The 27,192-nt window shown below is 32.6% G+C and overlaps 1 protein-coding gene across 3 annotated transcripts in view; it reads right to left on the bottom strand.

Annotated features, from left to right (window-relative positions):
- The window catches only part of TM9SF4 (transmembrane 9 superfamily protein member 4), a 73,710-nt gene that overhangs the window by 33,339 nt on the left and 13,179 nt on the right, over window positions 1-27,192 (bottom strand). For all 3 annotated transcript variants that reach the window (XM_035355954.2, XM_085809680.1, XM_035355955.2), the window contains 6 exons: window positions 11,487-11,586; window positions 4,220-4,272; window positions 4,055-4,096; window positions 3,884-3,966; window positions 3,643-3,795; window positions 3,453-3,523 (listed from right to left, as the gene is read on the bottom strand). In XM_035355954.2, coding sequence (XP_035211845.1) covers window positions 3,453-3,523; window positions 3,643-3,795; window positions 3,884-3,966; window positions 4,055-4,096; window positions 4,220-4,272; window positions 11,487-11,586 — 502 coding nt within the window. The remainder of the gene's footprint in view (window positions 1-3,452; window positions 3,524-3,642; window positions 3,796-3,883; window positions 3,967-4,054; window positions 4,097-4,219; window positions 4,273-11,486; window positions 11,587-27,192) is intronic.

The following is a 27,192-nucleotide window of genomic DNA, read 5'->3' as shown; positions in this document are numbered from 1 at the left end:
TGCTGAAATTTTTGCATTTAAACCATCTTCAAACAGTCATCAGAAATAGCACTTTGTGTAGAACAAATTTCAGAACAGTCTGACTAGCATTTTTTCCCTTTCACTTCCTTGTACAAAGTAAAAGAAGTATAGTAATCGCAGAAAATTTTGGGTGTCATATTTCAATGAAAATACCCATTTTACCGTTCTCAAATTCATTTAAACAATGTTGCTGTGTGGCATCTGTACACATGGACAGAATGAAAGTCTCTTTTTTCCTCAGAACAGGTTACAAAATGGATTTAAAATCAATTCAGAAGAGATTCTTTTTGTGACGTGTATACATACATATGTATCTCGCATAACTAAAAAACAAGTAGCAGTAGAATGTCGAAATTTTGTATATGGGACTGCTATTAACATATAGTTGCATATCTAACTTTTTTGTTGCAATCAGCAACACCATATGTATATGCAGCATCACAAATTTTTATTTTAAAACAAAATTATCCCAAGTCATTTCTGAGTAATATGTATATACTGCCACTCTGTTACCTGTCTCAGTGAGCTCAAGTTTGGTTATTCTTATATGTTATTAAATGTTATTAAATTAAGCATAACATCCATGCACTGGTTGTAGAATTATCAACAATAAAAGTTTAAGTGTAGCTGAGCCTATCAGGCTGCCATTAGTTTACAATTGAGGCTCTTAGTACAATAATGAATTAAGTCAGTTGGGGCATCACCTTCAGTGTCTTTTTTCCCGGTGTGACCAAAAGTTAACTTATGTTTTCAGACCACCTTAAAAGAATTTTGCGGATGGAAAACTTTGTCTTCTTGCCCATTGTCTGAATTGGTTGTTTTTGCACACACACTCTAATTTTAATTGTAAATTTTTTAAAACCGTTTTTGAATGTACTCCGCATTTTAGGTTTTCCCACACTTTGCAATTTTTAATGAAGATTGAGTTTTTATGTATTTTTGCCTTGCCGTGAAGTGAGAATTGAATTGATTGAATTAGAAATATATCTCTAATGAAAATCAAGGTAATAAATTTAAATGTAGTGCAGCAAAAAATGTGTATAATTAAACAGACCATGCCAGTCAAGCAGCGTCCATATCAGATATTTTAAAATAAAACAGCATAATATGACAAAAATGAACTTTTGGGCTCTCTATTAGCACTGCACTGGGGGAAAAAAAAATACTGCTACAATACAATATTATGCAATGTGAGCAGAAAAGACTGTATTTAAACACTCACTTCAGTCAAGGTCATTATCAGCAATAACAAAATTAGAAATCTTACTTTGGTTTGAAAATGCTACATAACTTTCTTGGTGATGCAATGAATCATGGAATAAAACAAACTATATCACAGCTGCCAACCTTGAAATATAAAAAACCGGGAGCTTCTGGAAGAATTTCACCATTTTGGAGACTGCATTTTAAAGAAATTCCAAACTGACATCAGTTCACTTTATAATGCAGGGTTTGGGTTACTGAACTATTTATTATTATTTCTAAGTAAAATACATTGTTATTTAGGTTTTAATGTTTCAGATTCCCTCGAGAAGTCAGTCTGGAGCATGACAATATGAATAATCCAAAATGTATTTTATAGTTTTAATATGATTCATAAATTGACTTTAAATAAAATAAAATTTTAAAATTTTTTGACAAACTTTGTAATCTTGACTTTTGTTTTCAAAATTTAATAAGTTCATTTTAATACAATTTTAGATTTTACAAGCATGGTTTAATTCACTTCTACTAAAATTATTAATTTTTTGAAGGGCGGTTTTTACCTACAGTAACCACCTTTTCTACTGAATGTCTTACTCACTCATGCGAGTGGTTTTCAAGACTGACCGTTTCTGGCCATTGACAGTGGCTAGGAGTCCAAAATTTGGTGGTCCAAGAGTGAAAAAACCAAATATTCCAATCAAGAAACATAAGCCAGTAATTGATGCAGCAATTCGTCTTCAAGAAAATAAGTATCAACCACTGAAGACAACATCACAACAATGTGCACTCTGCAACACCAAGAAAAAACCTCTAAGAACAGAGTGGGAATGCAGCACATGCAAAATTAAACTCTGCCTAAAAAAGAAGAACTGTTTCCATGAGTACCATAGAGACTGAATTGTAGGGATGTGTTCTGTGGGCAATGATCACTGACACTAACCTCCAAAAGTGGTCATTTTTTTCGTGCATCTTGGGCATAATATGTGTAATTGTCACAAATAATTTAATTGTAACACCTGATATAGTAAATAAAACAAGAGTTTTACTGAAAAAGTTAATTGCCTTTTCCTGTCCTTCAAAGAGTTAATTATAAAAAATCTTTGATTCATATTTAACTAGTTGGCTAATTTCATTTTTTAAAAGTTTCATACACTTTTATACTCACCTTAAGCACTATAGTGGTATTACTGGCTGCTGTATTGTTGGGCCCGGGTTTGAATGTGTATTAAGCTTATGCGTATGTGTGCACGATGGGAACACTTAAAATAGTTGCGAGCTGAATGTCCTTCAGAGAAACTTAATAATAGGGGAGAAAGTGTGGGAGATCCTCGGATCCAATTTCAAATAATCTCCATCCAAACTGAGAAAAAAATTCCCCTTCTCGTAAATGTAAAATCAGTTATCCCCTGTGATGAACCTTGAGCAATGCTGTCAGTGAAAACACAGCTAACTGACCAATAGGTATTTTCGATGAAATGATTAAGCTGCAAATGTCTGGCCATTTGATACATCAAAAACATACTGACAAAATCCTTAGTATGGAAAGAAATCTTTTGCATTTATATATAAGTACTTTTAAAATACAATAAAATAAATAATTTATGTATATAAATAATGTAGATAAGCTTAATAATGTACCACATATTCATGTACAACAAAATTAAAGACAATATTAACTCATTAAACACTGCTTTAACCTTCATAAAGTCTATAAATGCCTAAAGTACATTAGAACAATTAAGGTCAAGCCAAACTGAGTAACAAATGTTATTTTGAAAACCACTAGGTACAAGGGAATGGAATTTGCCCAATGCAAGTTTCATTAATTCAATAAATAGCACTCATTTCTGAGAAACATTATCTTTAGTAAAGGCTAAAAATTAAAAACCAGGAAATTCAGTGATTTACTGGAAGACTGGGAGATGTGATGAAAAAATGGGAGAGTTCGCAGCTATACTTATATTTAAATACTATAAATGGACCCATAAAATGAGTTTAATTTTGAATAAGATAAGAAAAAATAGCAATGGAAATTCCTACAGTTAACTTTTGTAACCCTCTGTATTTAGTTATACTTGGTTTCTGGAAATTTATCTCCTGAAACATAAGTTTTGAAATACTATTAAGGTATCTCAGTATCGTTATCATTATAAAAATCCTTTTTTAGCATCAAAGCAAAACAGATTATGGATATAACATTTGTTCAAAAAAGCGGATATTTTTACCATATCTTCATCTTTATTATATCTTGCTATATCTCTTCGAAGAGTTCTAATGATAATCATAGTCAAAATACCTAAATTAAAAGCAATATTCAAAATTTCTCCACACTTAAAAAAAATTAATCACATAGAGTAATACATGAATGAAATTTACATCTACACAAAAAATAAAACAATTTTTAAAATAACAAACCTGACAAGAAAAAGACCACAACCACTGAATTAATTGTAGAAAACCAATGAATCTGGACATCTGTCATAGCAAGATATATATCCCACCTTGATGCCCAACGGATGTTACTTTCTTCCCAACTCACTTCATAAGTAAACAATAGTTTAGTAGGCCCTATTAATATTAAACATGTGCATAAAGTTATTAATTAAGATAATGAGAAATTGTTATAACAAATTTACTATGAAATTCTTTCCATTACCTTGAACATTGACAGCCTGCCTTTTATGTAATTCTGGATAACTACATGTATTTCCAGAAAATTCCAAACTCAACAGATCAATGCTGAAAATTAAGAGTGAAACAGCAAAGTTATAAGCAAACAATTAGGAAAACCTTTTCTGCACAGTTTTTAAATTATCTAAGTTTATACCTTCGGGTCTCAACTTCAAATCCAACAACTCTGTAATTCTCCCTAAAGAAGAATGAAATATTTGATGCAAGACAGGAATCAATAATGAACATAATTCAAAGTGCAATAAATGCATTAAAAATAAAATATAATGAAATATTGCAATTATTATAGTTTTGTTCTCACCCAGGTTGTGTATGATACTTCAGTATAATTTTCAAATGATTATTAATGTACGGCTGCAAAAAGAAAAATTATACAGGTAAGTATCTAGGCTAATTAAGAGTACAATACCTAAATATAACAAATTCATTCAAATTTATGCAACAAAAAGGGCTAATCATAAAGCAAACCAGCCAAGTTTTTTAAATAATAATAAATATGAATGACAGCAAGCAGACAAACTTGAAGGAGGAGATTTTCGAGAAATTATTATTTAGGATGTACCTATTAAAAGGAAAATTTACTAATCACTGATTAATGTTATTGTGTCACCCAATACTGCCCAATATGTTACCTATATACAGAAAAAAAATTCTATATAATGAAGCATATTTTCCTAATCAAAATTCTTTCTCTAATCACACACTAAAGGATTGAATTACCTATAAGAAACATTCTATATGTTTGCACAATTTCATGCTAAGACATTTTTCTGAATACAGTGAATAAATGCCAAATAGTATTACATTTCTTTTAAAATATTATGGTACTGGCATATTATCTAATCCCGGCAAATGTGAAAATGTCACCAACATAGCACAATTTAGCACCAGTTATGGATAAGCATGATACATAACATCTCACATTTGCCTGACAAAACCCTGATTGATTCTTGATATGCCACGTTTTGTTTTGGTCAACAAGGATATAAATTAACTGTTATTGCTGTATTTTTTCCATGCATTTTTTTGGGGGGGGAGGATAAAATTTGAGATCTGTTTAATATAGAATGGCAACCAGTGGATTATTTTCAAAGTTATGGGATTTTACTACAAATAAATGTGCATTAGTGGATATGATATGGTCAACAAAAAGTTAATAGACAGGAACAGTTACCTGGGGAAAATTTGTAATAATCGTGTTCTACACAGAGGTTTCTGCAAAACTGGAGGGCCTAATAAAGTAGTTAAAATTGATGAAAGCCTCTTATGCAGTGAGAAAATGGAGCCAGTCAAATACTGATTGTTTATCAAACAAAGAGGAAGAAATGTCAAGTAAGGAAATGCAAAGGTAACATAACTTCTAATATTTGCGACAACTGTAATAAATATCTATGCGGATATTGTACACAAAAAAATCAGAAAGATCAGCACGTGTGTTAATTGCTGCGCTGACTAATATATTATCTGCGAATAAAATATTTCTCTATATTTCTATTTCTATGTACTTTTTATAGCAAACAGTTTGTTTTAAAGTACTTTTTATTTAAAGCAATTTTTTTTTTTTTTTTTGTTTAAAGTAATATTTGGATTAAAAACCACTTTTTTTTGCAAAAACTTTCATAAATGTTTATACATTTTATTTTCTGTGTTTCTGAAATGTAAGCTATTGAAAAAAAATTACATTTTCCGATGGAAATATTTAAATGCTTGTTCATTATTTGACTACATACCTGCAAAGTCTCTATATTCTTTAAAATAAACTGTAGTTGTCATAATTTGCATTATTTTTATTTCTTTTTCACAAATATATTATATCATATAGAGAAATATGCAGATATCTTATCAAGGGGTCAAAATGACACCCGCTGTAATTCTAGGTATGCGAAGACCACCGTAATTCTAGTGTTAACAATATAGAACATACATCTTGATCATTACATTTTTTGATGCATTGGCATGCCTTCTCTTCAATCTGGTACTAGAAAAAGTAATAGCAGATTCAAATATCAATACTAAAGGAAACACATTTAATAAACTGGTAGAATTATTGGCTTTTGCTGATGACACTGACATTATTGCTAGGAATGCTGTGACTGCATATACAGATTCTAGGAAAGAAGAGGAAAGGATTCATAAGATGAAAAAGAGGAATTTCTTCAAAGATCTTTTTTTAAATGTTGAATATTTGATCAGCATTAAAACAGGCTTATATATCTCAAGAGAAGAAGGCTTTCAGGATGGGCCTGAGGATTAATAAAAATAAAACAAAATATACGCCATGCACTAAAACAGACTTAAGACAATTCATTTGGAAATTGGAGAATATAAATTTGAAACTGTTGACAGCTTTACATATTCAAGCTCTGAAATTAACAGCAGGAACAAATTACTACAGAAATACAAAAGAGAATCACTTGAGCCAATAGTTACTTCAAATGAATGTGAAAATATATGGAAACAAGTGTAATTCAAAGAAAAACAAAGGTTTTACTGTGTAAGAAAGAGCCTTATAAGTCCAATTCTGACATATGCATTTGAAACTTCTTCCGTGATGCACACAAATGAAGACATGCTGGGCATTTTTGAAAGGAAGGTTTTAAGAAATATTTTTGGAGGATTATAAAAAGGTAGTGTGTGGCTTAGAAGATCAAATTTGCAACTATATTGCTCATATAATGAACCTGACATTATTAAATGCCAAAGAATAAAATGGGAAGACCACGTTATCAAAATGGATGAAGACTGTGCCAACAAAAAAGTCTTCACCACCAGACAATAAACACACATAGGCACATAGAAAAAAGGCAGACCAAATCTAAGATTGTTAAACTGCCAATAAAATAGCCTATTGGTCTTAAAAACCCAAAACTGGAAAACACTAGCAGGGAGAAGAATGACCTGGAAAGAACTTCTTGAGAAGGCCAGAGCCTACCCTGGGCCATTGAGGAAGGAAGGCCCTAGAATTATTTAAAGACAAACATTTCTATGTATGATACAACATATTTTCTTTAACTGAATGCCGTATTACTGCACCAGTGATTACAGAATGCTCAACAGATGCTTGAAAAGGCCTCCACTTCTTGTATAAGGTAACTGGCTCTTTGAGAACTGCATTAGAACATTCTATAGCTAAAAAAAATTCATTCGTTCATAAAAAGTTCACTTTTTTTAAAGAACACCATTTTAAAAAATGAATTAATAAGTTTTAAATATTTTTGAATAACATTTGTTTTTTGATGCTTTCGCATCATCTGCCCAGTGCTCCCACAAAGTTTGTTGCCAAACATTGGCAGCTAATTTTTCGCTTGCCTAGCATGTGAAAAAAGGTAGCCATTACAAAAAAATGGTTCTGTGCTTAAAATTACATAGAATAGTAATGAATTAATGAAATTAAAAATTCAACAAGCATCCATAATGAAATAGCAAAAATTACATAAAACAAACATCCATAACAAAACACTCAAAATTTCATAAAATAGTAAAAACTTAATTAAAAATGCACCAAGCATCTACAATAAAACATTTCACTTTCTCTTTTCTTAATCTGTATACACAGTGACCTGTTTGATCCCCCCCCCCTGAAAAAAAAAAAAAAAAGAGAGAGAATTGCTTTTATTCAGAAAAACCAGTTTTTTTTAAAAAACGTTTTCCCTTATACTAAACATGCAGACTTCACGCAGATAAATGCATCGATCAGTAGTATTCGGAGACACATCAAGACAATTAAAAACCATAAGAATGACAAAATTTACTAGATGTATATTCTTTAGAAAAGCAATAACTAAAGTGAATAGCTGTCATAAATGATATTCAGCTATTCTCAAACCATATTCCTACTCCCATTCAAACACTTTGCTGGTGATCTTTAACAGTACATTTTCATATAATTGTTTGCTTCATGGGAATTCCAAAACACCACCCATTATGTGCTGGTACAATGAACAATGAGCATACAACTATTAGTGAGTTGCTAAATAAACTACATGTTCCTTAAAGTTTGGGTTGCTTACTTTGGTGACTTTAGTCTGGGTTGCCTACTTCAGTGCTTTGCTTGGTGGTTATTCTCACCATTGGGCAGACAACATGAAAGTACCTTTTTTTTTTTTTTTTTTTTTGTATGTATAATTTTTTTTTCAAAATAACAAAACAAAATTGCAAAAATGTTAATTAAATTTAAGTGTAAAATGTATAGCATACTTATTTGGCAATAGCACATTTGTTGTCTCACTGGGAAAAATCTTATTTAATTCACACTCAAACTGGAAGTGAGAAAGGTTTTGGTTCTTTTAATAGATAAACATTTGTTAGAATGAAAGTCAAAACTTTGTAAAATATTTGAAATAATCTGACTGAATTCTGAAGCACTGGTATTTTTGTATTTTTAAACACTTATTAAATAACAGATGATGTTAGAGGGCTTTTTCCCTATCTTAGAGACTGAACAGAACAAATTCTTAGATACTGAACAATGTTTCGTTATGGATGCAAAAAGAAATAAAATTGGTATGGCCTTGAAGAATACAGAATTTCAGATGAGAACCAGCACTCTTATTTTAATTCTGTAGATGAACTCTGCATTGGAGTTTCTACACACTTGTTACATACATCCTGTCAGACTTACTGAAATAAATTACCTGTAGGATGCTTAATATTAAAGCAAACTAAAGCAGCTCCAACACAAAGTATGTACTGTAAAATGACTTAAGCAAACAGTAATACAATTTATATACAGCATCTATAACTATAAACATTCGAATTCAGTGATTGCATAATTATCCTAATTTATTAGATTTTCTTGTTTCCAAATTGCACCACAGATTCTTTAGAGGCATCTGTAAATTCATGATGGGGAATATGGATTAAATAATTTCAAAAGTGGCTTGAAGAATTAAAGCCTTCTGTAAATTTTGAAAAGCTTTTGCCCAAATCTATGGAGCATCTTTTTTAAGTAAATTTGTGAAAGGGGATCTAATTTTTGGATAATTTTGAATAAATTATTGATATACTTTAATGTCTTTAACAATTTACATATTCATTGAAAAGTACCCAAATCCAAATACACAGAATTTTAAATAGCACTTCTTGACATGGGGATGCAAATAATTATAGCAGCAGTCATGGTGTGATTTATTTCTTTATTTTCATTGATAAACTAATAAACAGCTGCAGGAAGTATGCCTGTTCCTGAAGAATTTTACATTTTTTAAGATGTGGTGGTGAAAGGACCACCAACTCCAATCTAGCTACCTTATGTAAGCAAGATAAAGAGAACACAATATGTGCAACATGAAAGCCCCATTCAGAGTCATTTAATTTTGGTTTAGCTGTATTCTGATTGCTGAAGTTTAACTTGTTATTTAACTAATGTTATTGGCATGTCTTATGCAAGTACCTTCATCTTAAGTTTAGCCAGGAAAAAAGACGCAGTTTAAAGTGATTTATTATAAACAGTTACTATTTTGTGACAGAAAGGCACAATCCCTAAATTAAAATAAAGAGTAGTGGGACTACTGCAAATTAAAGTCAAAATTTTGCTTTTACATGTTTTTTATCTTACATAAATACATATATAATTTTATGAATGTAACTGGATGACCAATGCTGGCTATCAACTGACAGCTTATGACATCATAATCTAGTAGGAAAAGCTTCTTGTAGGAACTTTCGCATAGCTACATATTTAAAATGCATATTTTGTAATAAATCACCAAAGCAACTTCATTTTCAGCATTTTTACAAAACTGCAAGTGCATAGAAAGATTTATTTTGTACATAAAAAAAAAAAAAAAAAAAAAAATTATGTTTCAGGAAAATAGTGTAAAATAGAAAGGCTTTACAAAAATTAATATATTTCTCTGATGTACAACAGATGGGAAAGATGATCAAAAAGTTATTGGTTGAAAACTAACAGATGATAAGTGCAAGCATCGAAAAACCTAGTACTCATAGATAGATTTCTTGTAAAATATGTAAGTTATGCTTCAGAGTAATTTTTTGTATCATACATAACACCTAAACTCCAAATTAAAATTCTTATGTCTGATTTAACTTTTTCTTGCAAGATTTCCTATAGAACTTGAAGTGCGGAATTCATAAGATAACTAAATAGTGGAAATGTTCATCCAATATTTTCGTATGAGCAAAGATTAGGGTTCAACCATCATGTCCTACCTGACCAACATGTCCCAATGAACTTTCTCTTTCTCCTAGTCTGGTAAATGATAGCTTGAGTTATTTTTACCAAAGGGTATTTTGAATTTCTTTATCAACATCTTGAACATGAAGCAGTTACCTATTCTGAAATGCCTATCCTTACACTGTTATTTGCTTATGTGAATTTATGCTTGTCAGTTCAAATTTTCATTTCACATACTAACTTGATATTACTAATCAAAGATCGTCAAATTAGCAGATATGGTTTACAAGCTGCATGACAGAGTTTAGTGATAAAATTATAAGGATATGAAATACTATAAGCAAGTCACCACTGCATATACTTACAATCTCACATTTTTAATATATGTATCTTTTCTGTACTGTAGCAGTCATGCACTGAATTCTGTTGTAAAAGATTAAAGATACTTAAGGTATTTTGTTCAGAGAAAGTGATAATTTGTTTTACGTCTGTTGGGGGGTTATTGGACTAATTCCAATTTCAGATCACGTAAAACCCCACATTGTAAACACAACACATTGGCATATTTCAACCTGCAGTTAAATAGCAATGGCCTTTAGTATTTGGACACAACAAGTTGAAATACTTTCGATATGGAGGGTGAGGAAGTTGATCCTATGACCATACAGCAGTGATGTTAACTAAATTTGGAAACAGCTGCAACAAAACATTTAAAATATTATAGTATGCATGTTATGATCAAACATTTAACTCTACTTTTGATATTTTCGTGACAGAGGCACTTTAAAGTAGTAATACTCAAGTGATCATCAAATACATTCCAACATGTTATAGATATCAACATTTTACACACATGGCAAACAAGGAACAGCGATTATTAGATAAACATGAGGAAGACCATCTGTTCAAGAAACAGAACAATAACCTGGTTGCATTTTGCTTCTGTGGCACTAACAGCATAATCAGAAATAGATCTGTAAATGCTATAATATCGTGCATTATAATACAGATTTAATTATATGATTTCTGAGCATTCTTAGCACTGAAAAGGCAGTACTGCAGGAAAAGTTTCCCTTTAGATGAGGAAGAGGAAAATGCAATGACCACAGTGCTACAGAGGTTGTTACAAAAAGTCCATATTTTTTAATTATTTAGAAACTGCAAAGAAAAGTTTAATTCAACACGAAAATCTTTTTTTTTTTAATTAAATTTTTAAATACTGATTCTCAGTAAGTGGATCAAGTATTAAAACTTTTCTCAGCCAATGTAAATATGCAACACACCTAAAAGTAAAGTATGCCATACAAAATTTAGTACAGAGTACTTGTTACTTACATCATCACTTTATGATCAGCCCTCATATATTTAACAAATCATCAAACTTCATTTAAATGAAAAATGACATTTTACAAGAAAAATTAGAAGGACATACAATTCCCTTTTCCACAAAGCCTAATCTATATCCATGCTCATACTGTGGTTGATTCTCAGACATTTCAAATCTTGTAGCACAGGGCAGATTATCAATCAATCTAGAAAAATACAAATTACATAATTATTTGAGTATTTTAAGCATTTTACTTTTTTTAATGAAAAAAGAAAAATCTACTTTTTATAGTCATTGATTTTGGCATTTGTTTAAGTCAGAGGTCATCATATTCTAGACTGACAGACCTCCACCAAAGAATTTTTGCTTCCAAAAACCTGATTTTTTTAAAGTTTATCTTTAACTATTTATTGACTATTTGCTTTAAATTTCTCCATATTAGATGTTTCAATGAATTTTATACGTGTTTCGCACTTTGCTACTTAACTTAAGGCTACAATCAAAGTAGAAATTTACCACAATAACCAATGACGTTCCTGTTATTTTTGACATCTCATTTGACGAAGAGCTCACAGAGAGAAAATGAAGTGATTCAGACACCAGAAAAATGATACAGTGTTAGTGTAACTATTGACCTGTTATAATACAGGCACAATGTGCACACACAGCAATCACAACTTACTCAGTGTTGAACAGAAATGGTGGTATCAAAGCAGTTTGTCTGCAGTTGCTTGTTGCATGATTTTAAACTTATTAACAGCCAAAACTACAAACAAGGAATGATTTATTTCCTTATACAAATAATGATAAGTACTAAATTAAGTATTTATAAAGCATAAATTTACACTGAAAATTAAAAAATTACACGTGCAAAAATCAACTGTTGCACTCGCTCAATGTCAGCGGAATAATAATACGGATGTTTAGTGAGTATGACTGTACTCATAAGAAGTTTACTTTGATTGGAGCATTGTATTACTTTTTAGCTGTATAACATTTTAAAAAATCTACAAATAACTTTATTTGTAATTAATTTAATATTAAAACTTGTATTTATTTTTCATACTTTGCATCTATAAACAGTCTGGCTATGGCATTCTTTACAATAAAGTTTTCTGTTACCCTCTGAATTTACAATAAAATGCCTACCATCTCCACGCAATAGCGTTTGAATGCTCAATTTACTAGGTCTTCCTGTTGCTGATCTATTTCTGGCTAATCCTACACTCTCAATAGGAGTTTGCAAAAGGAATAATGCAATCTCGCATTTGAAATCTAAAAAGAAACTTTTTATTTCCAGCAATAGAAAGTCGTGACATTTTTCATACATCTGTCAATAATACATCAATGTAATTAGTAAATATTGGCCACCACTATTTTTTGCCAAGAACTCTTATTCTGTTATTGGTTACTAAATTGTCGTATAAATTGTCTTCTACCATTTGACATTGTATTATTGTTCAATAAGATGAGGCTGAGATACAAAACTTTTGAGTTCTTGAATAACGGGAAACACATTTTACGGGCTGAATTTTTACAAATGTTGAAACAACAGTTACAACCAAATCATTGTTCCATCAGGCAATCATTTTGTTTTTCTCTTTATAATGGAAAACATGTCTTTCTTACGGATACATTTCCCTGTTTCTAATGGGCACATTTGTACACAGTTTTCTTGAACTGTTCCTGCAGTACTAAAACTTTTATTTTTTAGATGATAGAGAAGACGAAATCATAACTGACAGTTCTATTTTTATCCATTTCAAATTTTCAGTTTTTTAAACTTCTTCATATGACTAGCACTGTTTTTAGAAGGCTAAAACTTACTTCTTACATGAACTTCAACATCCCCAGCAGCATCATTTGGCAAAATATCATCATTATGCAAAACATAATCATTTCTTTCTTCTACATCAGTTTCATTCTGGTCATTAACATCATCTGTTTCTTCGACAAAATGTCTTTAAAGGGCTTTTTCTAATGTAAGGTACATCGTTCTAGGCATTTTAAAGCATCGAATGACTATCAACCACAGCATCTAAAGGCATGAGTAAAAAAAGGGGAATTACCTTTTCCTGCTAACACTGCACCGGCATAATGCCTATTTTCCCTTCCATCCCCACACAAATACAAACAGCTGATTGATGAAATTTTCTGATAACCGGTGACCTTGGCTAAAAATAGATCACCTTCAAAGACGGTGATTCTTTTGTTACATTTTTTTGCCAAAAATACCCGGTCGAAAATTTTGCTTCAGTATGAGACTAATTATTATAAACAAAATTATTGCTGAAGACAAATACTTTTTACAGAAATAATCTTAATAATCTGCTAGTATCTTTGGTAGTTACACATTTATATGCATATATTTTGACTGATGTGTCAATGTAATACCAGCGGCTAATAGGTAAAGATGGGCCTGTCAGTAGCTGCATCAAGTTGTCAAATATGTCAAACATTTGGGAATTCCGTCATGAACGAACACATCAGCAGGCACTGGCTCCAGTTCAAGTTAGCCTTTGTGATGAACCCTACAGTAGGCAATTACATGTGCTGAATATATGAGGCTCTGAAAGCAGCCATAAAACAGAACAGTGGTGAATTTCCCAAATATTTCAAAGTTGAGTTACCATCAGACTTCTGTTAATTTAAAATCCATGGTTTTCCCCCTCCTTATCAGTTTAGATCAACAGGTCTATCACAAATTACAGAAAGATTTGTACAACTCAAACATCATAATGAAGCCTAATACAGTTCCCACTGCTTATTAAACTTACTGCTTAATAAGCTCAGACACTTATTATGTTTAAACTTCCAGGAACCAAAACAAATACAAACTAATCAATAGGGGGAAGGAAAAAACCACTGTTAATTTAACTCACCTCTGCCACTTATAAAACTCAGTTTGTCAAAAGACTTATTCTTCAGAGCTAGAATATTCTACATGTACACTGTGCAAAATAATAATAATAATAATAATAATAAAGGGAGGGGGAACATTTCTATATCTCCAGTTCTACTGGGCCAACTGATGAAATTCAACTTGCGTTTTTCATGCCTCGAAAGCGAGACATAAGATATGTATTAGATTTATATATAGCATTGTTCTAATATAGGTATTTTGACAAAAAATTAGACATTTTCTGAAATAACATACCAATTTTTTTCCCATATTTCCATTCTAAGACTCAAATTACGCGAAACTACTAAGTTTTGTAAAACTCGCATGAGTATTTTTTAAAAAATTAGCTCTCAAAATTTTAGCTCCTCAATGTTAATTGAATTTGATAAATATCTATTAATCTCTCTTTTTTTAAATTAAACTTATTTGATTCTTCCTTTCACATTTCAAAATTCAGGTTCATTCCAAATAAAATTCACCCATTTTTTTATGATTTATTTCAAAATAATTTTTATAAATTTTTCAAAAAAATTTTTAATTGTTATCTATAAAATTTTTACTATCATCTTAAAGTAGACATATTTCTAAGCATACCTGCAAAAAATTAGTTTTTTATTTAAAATTTCCGAAGATATACGTGAATTTATATACTGGTGCATTTTGAAATTTGGCATATTTGTTGAAAGCACTTTGTTAAAATTATTTGAAAGCAGAAACAAGACTTTTCCCCCCACTCATTCACAATGTAAAAAGGTAGGAACGAGGTGCCATTTTTTCGGCTCCAACATAATGGAAGAGAAAGGAAAATTGGTTTCCATATACAGTACAAAGTCCAAAATCCGGACTCATTGGGACTTTGGCGATTCCGGATTTTTCTGGATATTGGATCATCAGTTTAAATCTAGTAAGATGACATGTAGAAATTTTAAAACTAAAAATATGAAATCGTGATTTAGGAAATAATGAAGTATTTATGATCTAAACGGTATCAAAATTTACAAAAAAAAAAAAAAAAAAAAAAAAAGAGCTTACTATTTATTTGTTCACCTTACTTAAGATTTCTTTCAATGTAAGTTGTTTAAGTTGCTTCGTTTTTTGTGCTAATACTTTCTCTTTAATTCTGTAGACAGACATAATCTCTTGTTTAGTTACATTGTTGAAGTCCTGTAACTGCCGTTTTGAGAATTCCGACTAACTTGTCAATCGAAATTTTCTCGTTTTCAGTAACTTATCTGTCACTTTCTTCACTATCGGTAGCCGAATTTTCTGGATCTAGAACCATACTACAGATTTCCCCATTAATTAATTGATTGATGATTGAGAAGCATTGTCATCACAATGAAAAACTTCTTTTATATCATCTTCATTTATTACCACTTTTTCACATTTCTTTACAAAACCGTTAATTTGAAAATTTCATCTTTGTTTTGCGATATCCGAAAACCTTTAAAATTAGCAGCTATCATCGGCAAATTTAGTTATCCTTCACGATACATATTTGGCTATGCATCATGAGCCCTAAATTCAATCTTTGGGTCTATGAGTATCATTAACAAAATCCATTTTTAGCATATAGAAAGAAATTTTTGGCATACTTTTCCTCGTCAACATTTTTGTAGCGCATTAACTTAAAAATGTAATCATCACCAAGCGTAATGTCAACATAAAAGGTTACCATACTCCTATATTATTACTTATTATTATTATTATTATTATACTGTTATTATTACTAACATAAAAAAATTGTTTAGGCATCGTTACATGAGTCATTACTCAAGTTGTCATATTTTGATAAACATGCCGTGATGAAAGGAAAGTATAATAAATAATGATTCCTCAGGTTGGCGTCAGATCAACGATGTATCTATGTGGAATATTTCGGTTTGAGATGCGTGCCAAGCAGACACGCAGCAATGGAGCCAAATTACTTATGGTACCAATTTACCAGGACTTAGAAGAGAAGGGCTAGCTCATAGAGCTTTTCCCCCTGAAGCAGAAAGTGAGAAGTGATGACGTAGTCATGATGACACTGAGCGCACAGATGCAATTCATAGCTTGGAAATTAGCATTTTTGAACCAGCATTTAAAATGAGCTGTGTGTGAAAGATAGCTATAATTTGGAAGAGACAATGTTACTGCTTTATGCATTTTAGACTGAACCATTAAAAAATTTAATAATACTTACTCAATTTTAAAATAATAGATAAAATGTGCTACTCTTTTAACATAAAGTTCCGTGGTTTTCTTTTTTCTTTTTTTTTTTTATTTGCAGGTTTTTTTATTTAATGCACGTTTATTTCTAATCATTTCTTTATCTGCATGTTAACTGAGAGAATTTTTATACTGCTTCTAAGATAACTATAATAGCAGCTATTTAATTTTGTAATTTATACTTATATCTATATTACAATTAAATAAATGTATGCAAGATTGTTACCTTAATTTTGACAAAATAGCTTTACTCAGAGTACCTAGTACAGTTATTTAATTTTTCAAAAGCGTGAGTAAAGAAAGCAGTTCTTTTTATGCCAATTACTTTGATGTTTTACACTATTATATTTTATCTAGAATGCTAATCTAGCACAAAATCTAATCAATAATTAGTTACAAAGAATACAATAAGAATAACTTTAACAAGTACTTAACAAAATTAGTTTGTTAAATACTTGTTATTCTTGTTGGTACTATTTTGGTACTATTCATAATACCGAAGATATTATCGATTAACTCATAGAAGTCAGATGTTTTTTGATTTCCTGTGGGGTGGAATATACCTTTTGCGGTACTTTTTGAAGATAATGTTTTCTCTGGAGCGACCTTTTGTCTCTTGTTTCCCTTGACCATTAAATAATTCGGTTTTAGTTTGTGACACAATTTGATTTTTCTCAATCTCTATTTAAAACCTCTTTAATAATATCAAAATTTAAAACAGTTCCATCTTCTAAAACAAATCCTTTATCTAAAACGTGGTTTCTCAGTAATTTGAGGCAGAGCGCGAAATGAGACCTCTGGTTAAAACAAACTGCACATTTTGAAAAGAACCGAGAACTTGGTCTAGTTTAGAGTCATAGCAGAAATTTCAATCTATATGCATTTCGTCGAAACTGAGAACGCATATTTTTTCCACGGAATACAAATATTCACCTTTTTCCTTCTTTAGAGTAAGAACATCACTTTGAATTCTCGGACTACACTAAAATTTAGCGCACCATTTCTTTAATTTGCTAATACTAGGTAAAGATATTCCAATTTTTTTTTTTCCCCCAAAAATCATAGCTTTAAGATGACAGAGCTCTTATGACAATGCAACGTGAAATATCTTCACTAGTCCACCTGATTTTTTCCTTCTTTTTCAGTAATACCTTAATCTGTGTCTTTATAAAAATAGGCTTTAGACATTTTTCCAAATTCTCCGATTTGTGCTTCCCCTCCCCCAAAATTTCGCTATTTTGAGATTTTAATTTCTGATACCAATTTCTGTCTAGATGTCGTCCACCTTCTTTGCCGCTGAACAAACATTCTAAAATTTTTCTTTTCTCTATTTTTCAATACTTTAATAAAATTTTCTAAGGATATTATTTTGTTCTTCAAATTAGCAATGCATTTTTGTTTATCCTTAAACTTAGAGTATTCAGGAATATCTACATTTTCATTTGTGAGTCTTATTTTAAAAATCATTAAAATTTGATTTATTATTGTCATCATAATTTACTTTCGGCACAGCATTCCATTTCAACAGTATCTTTTTGTGGCTATCCAAACAAGCGATTTTTTATATCATCTTCATAAACACTGCATAGAAAATGTTCGCTGCAGATTTTTCTGCTCTTCACATTAATAGAGTCTTGTCTTTGACATTTGTGTATCCATTCTTTCGTCAAAAGCAAAATCTCATTTGGATCCTTTGGTCCCATGAAATAAAATATCTCATCTTTTCGTACTTTTGTAAGTGCTACAGCAGGTTACTACAGCGCAAAAAGCCATATTACATAAACGATACTTTACAATATAGAATTTAAAATAAAAACTGACTAAAATTACATATACATAAATTATTTTAAATATATACATTATTAGAAAACAGATATATATATGATTAAAATTAATTTGGGATATGTAACCTCTAGAAAATTGTCTAGCAGCTGAATGAAACTACAGTTTTAAACGCGGGAAATCAGAACAGGTCGCATCACAGTGACATCAGATTACTGCCTGTTAAGTCCCCCCATTAGGCTCGCGTCAGTGAGGAGTCGAACAAAGAAATGAGCTAGCCCTTTCTATTTACCCCTGCCAATTTATGCTAAAATGATTGTTTCTTCAATAACAAGGTATTGTATTTAGTGTTGAAGTGAAATTAAGAATGCAGACTCTCCAGATGTTTTATTATGCGCAGAGGGTGGGAGGAATCAGGTGTGCATGCGTAAAGTCTAAGAGAAAAACTTTGTTGTTAGTTTTGAGGTCCGGATTTTAGATCATTCCGGATAATAAACGTCCAGATTTCGGACTTTTTACTTTATTAAGAAGTTTGTCAAGTGAATTATTCTTGGCGCAAACTGAAAAAAATTCTGGCAAGATAAATTTTTGAATTTCTCAGTAAATTTTGCACCTAATTTTAAAAAATGTAATATCTAGGCATAATGCAACTCATAGAATCAAAATATAGGAAAAAATTGGCATGAAGTCCAATTTTGTGTCAAAATCCCTATGTTAGAACAATACTATACAGTCAAAAGTCGTTAATCCGGACTCGTCGGGACTTCGTCGATTCCGGATTATACATCATCAGTTTAAATCTGGTAAGATGGCATGCAGAAATTACAAAATTAAAAATATCAAACCATAATTTATGAAATAAAGAACAATTATGATCTAAAGGGTATCAAAATTTACAAAAAAAAAAGCTTAATATTTATTTGTTTACTTTATTAAACATTTCTTTCAATGTAAGTTGTTTAAGTTGCTTCGTTTTTTATGTGATAATACATTCTCTTTAATTCTATAAACAGACATAATTTCTTGTTCAGTTACAAAGTTCTGCTGTTCAAGTCCTATAATTGCTGTGTTGAGAATACCGACTAATCTGTCAATCGAAATGTTTTCATTTTCAATAAACTCTGGGTCACTTTCTTCACTATCGGAAGCGAATTATAATGATGAGGAACTTGTTTTAAATCATATCAAAGACGGAGTACATCAAGATGAAATACTACACTTAGTAAGGAATTATAAGCCAAATAAAATAAAAACATATGCCCTGAAGATAAGGATAGTGCTGACAGATCAACTTCCAATCCGCGGTGTGAAATTGATAAACAGATTTCGGATTTCAAAACATACTTTCGCTTTGTAGATACAAATTACATATTAGTAAATATATATCGGAAATTCTATTTGACATAATCGAAAGTTCAAGCTTACTTTTATGAAATTGCTCTAACAGTCTGCAAAAAATAATAAGCCAGATCCAATTCAAAGATTAAGGAACAACGCAATCTGCAACATTAACTGAATTAAATAATTTTAGCTTAGCTTATACCTCTGTTACACATTAAACGTGCATGCGCACAAACATATTCGCAGCCGTAAAGGTCTTACGCGCACTCGTAAACGCCTGTGCGCATGCGCAGAAAGTTTGTAGCTTTGAGGTCCGGATTATGGGTGTCCGAATTAACGACTTTTGACTGTATATAAATCTAATATATATCCTAAGTCGCGCTTTTGAGACATGAAAAACGCAATTTGAATTTCATCAATTGGCCCAGTAGGGCAGAAGATATAGAACTGTGCCCCCCCTTTTTTTTTGCGCAGTGTACCCATCAAAAGCTTTTCATTGATCATTCGTTTAACGTATTGTAGACTATGGCTTTATTGTTCATGTGTGCAGTGCTTTGATCAAATGGGTTTGACTGAAATTTTTCTATTCCTCAATTCCCTGTACCTGCGGCCATAGTTTCGAGAGTTCTTTGTCTACAATGAACTTTTAAAGAGAAGAATTTTTTTGATTAAAAAAGGAATCTTCTAAAGCAGCGTTTCCTGGAACCCTAGTGTTATGTGAAACATTGTTAAGGATTCTGCAAGAAATAGGGAAATAACATGCATATCACAAAAGAGAAAACAGTCTGGACAATAATAATTAAAAAGCTGCCTCTGGCTGTCCACTGCAGAAGAAATTGTGGCTCACACGTTTTTGAAGGTACCCAAATTTAACCAAATGTGCATAAAATGTGTTGAACCAAGCTACTCTCTATTAATCCTTATATGAGACAAGAATTTGAATGAGTCTTAGACTCAGTAAGCTATATGTGGAAATATAGCACATGCATCTTAGGGACCTTTTTAAAAATAACTTAAGTGTAAAAAGATAAGGCTGTTAGAAACAGGACCAGGTTACTCGAAGACAGAGATGCTAATTGGCAGTAATATTTATGGTACGGCTCGTACAAGGAAAGTAAAACAGCTCGATGAAGGTTTGACACTACATTAGGATGTTCTGTTTGTTGTCGACTTAACAAGTATTCTGAGCCACAAGGTAGAGGCATATCTACTTGAATGTAAGCCTGACGATTCAGGACTTAAACGTATGCAAGCTTTGGAATTTAGAGATAACAGGAACTTCAGATTCTGGCAGTAATTCTACAAACAGCGTGGAAGAAGCTATTACTTGGGAACAGTTTTTAGATTCTTTAGGTCAAAACAAAGATGGAAGATACTGTGTTGGTCTGGTTAGAAAAGAATCTAAATTTACTATCCAATCACGATACTGCGGAAAAAAGACTTTTCTGCACATCACAAAGATTTAAATCTTTGAATATGCTTGAAAAGTACAATAAGGTCTTTGCAGAATGGCTTGCATGAAGCATGATAGAGGAAGTTCCAGTGCACGATCTTAAGTCTAAAGGACATTTTCTTCCACATCAATTCTGTCATTAAACCGGAGAGTCTTACCCCCAAGGTATGGCAAATCTAAACGAGCACCTTCTCTTAATGATTGATTACTTAATAAAGAGGCCAAATTTGGCAAAATAAATACCTGCCTTATTATTAAGGTTCAGATGGCAGGGGGTTACGGCAGATATAAGACATGCATTCTTGCAAATTGAGTTAAAAAAAAAAAGACTCAAAATTTTTTACAGTTCCTTAGGTTGGACAATGATAATCCCATAACAGGGTTCGTAGCCACATTTTAGTTAAAAAAATAAGCACCTATAAGCACATTTTAAGAAAAAAAATAAGCACCTGTCTAATTACATTATACACAACTGCATAACCTTAAAAGAAAAATTAGACTTGCAATTTAAAATATGAGCAATGTAATATTTATTAAGAGAATGAGCATTACCTCAACCATGGAAAACAATTAACTTTTTTTTTTTTTAAATTTTGAATGACAGTTCAATTTACAGAATTAGTTTACAATGAGAGAAAAAAAAAACTATGCAGAGCTAAACTATATTACAAGATTTAATGATGAAATTTCAGTTCAAAATATAGAAAATAAATAATAATAAGCCATATTAATTGTATTCGCTTGGCACCTAATAATAAATACATTTTCCCACTCATATTAATATTTAAATAATTTAACTTAAATCAAAATTCTGAACATTTTCTAAATTTTCATTGCATAACAGTTTTCCCTTATCATATATTCCAAGCAAAGAAATTTAAGTAGAAAAAAAGGAATATTTCTGAAATCAGGAGATGGGATATTGCTTTATGCAGTCATCCTTTAATGGTAAAAGCTTAACTAACCCGCATACTCGGAAATTGCCGAATATTCCGTATAGTCGAGCGTAACTGGAAAAAGAGGAAGGGGGGAGAGATTGTAGCTGTTCTATAGATTTCTCGGCTAAATAAATGATTCTGACATTTCGATATGTGCATCATATAAAAATAGACCAACGGAACTGAGAAATATTCTGCTTAGAAAGCACAGTAAAACTCTTTTTAAATGTTCAGAAATAAATCTCAGACCGAACATCAAAATTAATTATCTCTGCAAAATACCGCAAACATTATTGTGCAATATGTGTGGCATAATTCTTCCATATGTGATACTACGCAATCGGAATCAACAGCTGCCGGTATTCGGAGAATAAAGAAAAACAAAGAGACTTACTAATCTAGGGTGTTTTTGATTCTATTTTGAACAGACTGCATTAAATTTCCGGAATAGAATCATTCTTCGCTTGGGTTGGGTAGACCGCAAAACTTTTAGTCCTATTCAATCCAGATTGGACAGTGACACACACACACACACACACACACACACACACAAAAAAAAAAAAAAAAAAAAAAAAACTGCTTCAATATTAGAGATTTTGTGGTGAAAGGGGAGACCCTCCCAACCTCCGTACTGTATAATGTATTGGCAAAAAGAAAAAAAAGAAAGAAAAAAAAAAAAAAAAAAAAAGAAATTATTTTGACTATTCGATTACTTTCTTTTTATTTAAGGCATTCCGAATATTATTCCTTAGAAAGCTAATCTGTGTAAAAATACACCCATTTTTGGAAGTTTATCTACACTTCAGCAGCTACTGCAACTATATTATTATAAATATTCATACATATGCTCATAATATGAGCATAACGATCACAATAAACACGAATATGAACTGACCATGCAGAACGAGAATGGAAATTATTAAAATCTTGATAGAAATTCAAACGTGTGTAGTATTTGGGTGGGAGGAAAAGAATACCGAATGTACCGGAATTTTCTACGGTTTTCGCAATTCTTTGACCAATAGAACGACGTGCACCTGTCTGTACTCTTGCCCGCACCATAGGTTACGTTAACGCAGAGAAAGGGGGAGAAAAGCTATTTCCGGGAGTATGATTCACCATCTGACGTTCCATATAAGGAAGAAAAGTTGTTTATTTAGTTTCAGTTTGGTACAGGGAAAAAATGCACGTTCATTAAAAAAAAAAACACTAAAAACAAAAAAATAAGGGCTTTAAAGAAAAAGTAAGCACCTATAAGGGCCTTTATATTTTATTTTTAAATATAAGGACTTATAAGCACTTGTAAGGACCGCTACGAACCCTGCATAACAGTGTGTGCCACGCATGGGTAGTTTTTGGGGTTAGATCCAGCTCATATCTTTTAGGTGCTGTCATTTCATTCCATTTGTCTCAAATGTCTAACAAACTAAGTCATGTAACAGAAAAGCTTCAAAATTCTATTTTAAGTCAATAACTGTGTCATGTCTCTTGACACAGAGGAAGAGTTGAAGGATTTTAGGAATATATCAACAGACATTTTGGCAGAAACTTAAGGTGGACTCTCGGCCCTAAAATGACAGCAAAATTTCAAACAATGATAATAATTTCGAATCTGTTTTTAAGAATCAGATCTCAATCTTGGGTATTCTATGGGCTAGAAGGGATGATAGCCCTTCTATTAATTTTTACCCCATATCGAATCTATACCACCTATCAAAAAGAGAGATTTTGTCTCTAACAGAGGGGATTTTTGATCTAGGGTTTTTAGCTTCTGTGTTATCACCAGTTAAGCAATTGATTTAAGAAGTTTGGGCTGCTAAAGAGGATTGGGCTGCGACACTGTTAGAAGAGGTAAACAAAATGTTTTGAAGTGGTACAGTGAATTACAGATTTTATCAGATTTGAAAATATCCAGCAGAATAGGATATTCAAGCAAACTTTGCATGCTTTCTGTGATTCGGGCCACAGAGCTTATGCAACTGTGATTTCCTTAAGTGGTGAAGAAAATGGCAACATCTTTGTAAATAGGCTTCCAACTTTCTACAAGATGTAAAACAGATTGGAACAACTGATCTTGATTACTTAGATTGGAATAAACTGGTAAACAGAGAATGTTATTGCCAATAGCTGCCCAAACAGATCAGACTGAGATTGCAAAAGGAATACTTAGGCCAATTAGTGTAAAAGGGGGCACATCTGACAAAGTTCTTACAATTGGAGAAGTGATCCTTGTTGGTTCCGAAAACCAGAAGAGACTTAACTGGCCACTTAAACTGACTGAAGATCTGTATCCAGTAGGGACATGAGAGTAGTCAAAACTCCACTTGGTCACCTTGTTACCCCCTAGAACCTGATTCTTCTGGAGATCCCATAATATCGTGTTTTAGCGAAAGTTTCCTGCCACCGCAAATATCATCTGCACAAACAGTTCTCACACTGGAGTGGTTAATGATATTTTGTCAAACTATTTTTGGCATTTGAAAGAAAGAGACTTGCTTCCAAACACCGTGTTGTGAAATTAATAAAAAAATATCTTTATCATTAATCACAAGATGTCTGAAATGGAACTATGATGCTACCAAACTAGGACCATCATTTACTTTCAGATCTGTTGCAAAACGTCAGCTACAAAATGTCACCAAATCACATGTACAGCTTTAGGTACTACTGTTGTATCATATGACACTGTCAATCTTTAGAACCGAAAGTTAAGAAACAAGGACTATGACATTTAAGAAGTAGAGTGCTCTGGCCAGCCTACTGATGTTGATGAGGCCCGCCTGCAAGAGTATGTGGAAGAAGATCAGTATGCAACCACTTGCTAAGGAATTAGACATTAGTGACATGTCCACTGGTCGTGCTATGCATCACATAAACTTGACTGACAAATTGAATTGATGGGTGCCACATGAGCTGACTCAAGCAGATAAGAACAGACGTGTTCGTGTCTGCACTAATCTGCTCGAATAGCAATGCAAAGAGAAAATCCTAGACCGGATCATCACTTGTGATGAAAAGTGGATTTACTTCAAAAACACAGGCCGAAAGGGGGTTGATCTGCCTATCTGGTGAGCCCAGCGACAGTATCACAAAGCCCAATTTGACTAAGAAAAAGATCATGTTTCATATCTAGTGAGATTGCCATAATATTATCTTCAAAAACACAGGCCGAAAGGGGGTTGATCTGCCCATCTGGTGAGCCAATCGATAGTATCACAAAGCCCAATTTGACTAAGAAAAAGATCATGTTTCATATCTAGTGAGACTGCCATAATATTATCCACAAAGAGTATCTGGAAAATGGCAAAACCCTCGAAAGTTAAGTGTACAGCGAGATGCTAGTCAAAGTTGATGCTCCAGCATAAAAAGGTAATGTCCCATCAATATAATCCACGACCACATATGTCTGCATTCACCAGATGATTCTGAACAGACCTGGATGGAATCTTTCGCCACACACAACATATAGCCCTGACATCGCTTCTTGGACTTCTTTTTTCACACCTGCAGCTACATCTTGCTGGTGCAATCTTCCATTCTGCACAGGATGTCCGAAGTGAGGCCGATCTATTTTTGGACTCATGGCCACCAAGTTTCTGAGCCAAATGCTTTGTAAACTACCAAAACATTGGCAGAAAATCATAGATTTGGGGGTGATTACTACCTACACTAAAGGTACTGCTTTCGGGTTTTTTCCCCCCTCTTAACTTTATTAAGAACTTTTTTGGCGGAAAGCTTTCATTACAACCAGTTATTAGATGAACATCCAGCTGATGACCCACTAGCAACATCACAGAGTGAAAGCCTAATTCAAGATGTTCCAGCAGCTCTTTGGATGTCGAGATGTGATAGAATAATCAAGACACCGAAGAGATTGGGCTGTTGAACTTTCAAACTTTGTTCATTAACCTCAAAGGCAGTAAATCAAGGTGGGAGGATGTTACAAAATCCTGTCAACAGATAGATAGAGCTGTCTGCAAGACTATTTTATGAGTAATTTTTTTGCTTTGGGTTGGCATCAAATTTGTTCTGCACGTTATGCTTTGGTCTTTTGCTATGAACATGTATTTTTTCTGTTTTTGATAGCATCTCATTGGGAAATTTATGTTCTAATTCAAGACATATGTGAAGCTGATTATATCCATTGCTCAATAAAGTTGTTATTCGTCAAAAAGCATGTGCATTACCCACGTAGATGATATGTATTTCTTTTTTCCTAAATTCTGAAGGTATACAAACAGATACCCTGATAGTGGACTCACTCTTTCTAAGTATTTTTTAAGGTTTATATATACATACACTGCTCAACATTGAAAATGCAACACCAAGAAGGAGTGGTCAGAAAGTGATGAAATTTGGAAAAAGGACAGAGACAGCAAGCAGCAATAGGTGATCTTTACTTCAAAATGATAGTCAGAATACAGAGGGAGAACGGAGTTGGCTCAGTAGGATGTAGGACCACCATGGACAGCGATGCACAAAGAAACACGTCTAGGCATAGAGTCAATAAGAGTGCGGATGGTGTCCTGGGGGATGGCTCTCCATTCCCTTTCAAACATTTGCCACAGTTCGTCTTCTGAAGGAGGCAGGGGCAGAGTCTGCAAACAGCATCCAATCACATCCCACACATGTTCGATTGGTGACAGGCCAGGAGAGTACAGTGGCCAGGGAAGCATCTGTATACTTTGCAGAGCATGTTGGCAGATGCAAGCACTGTGTGGTTGGGCGTTATCCTGCTGAAAAATTGCATTAGGCAGCCCCTGAAGGTAGGGGATTCCCACCGGCCGCAGTACATTATCAAAGTATCGGGCCATCATAGTGCCCTGAATATGAACTAGAGGGGACCTGGAACCATGGACAATAGCCCCCAAACCATTATGCCACGTTGTCGCGTGGTGGGGCATTTCACAGTTACTGCCGGATTAGATCTGTCTCCACGTGGACTGTCACTGGATAAACAGAAGCGCGACTCATCTGAGAACACGACGTTTCGCCATTCTGTCATCCACATCGCTTTATTAAAAAGTTTAGATTAAGTGATAATTCAACAGTGTTTCAGGCAGAAGTCTTCGCCATTCTTAAATCTCTGGAATGGGGGAAAGATACAAAAGAAGATGTTGATTTATTTTCGGATAGTCATTACTTGCCATAGTTTCTGGAAAATCTTTTACTAAATTGGTTTAT

Source organism: Stegodyphus dumicola, chromosome X2 (genome assembly GCF_044657685.1).
Source record: "Stegodyphus dumicola isolate Sdum_Otavi_A_Nest chromosome X2, ASM4465768v1".
Classification (NCBI taxonomy): domain Eukaryota; kingdom Metazoa; phylum Arthropoda; class Arachnida; order Araneae; family Eresidae; genus Stegodyphus; species Stegodyphus dumicola.
Note: the sequence above shows the minus strand (reverse complement) of the source record. Positions and strands in the feature narration are given on the sequence as shown.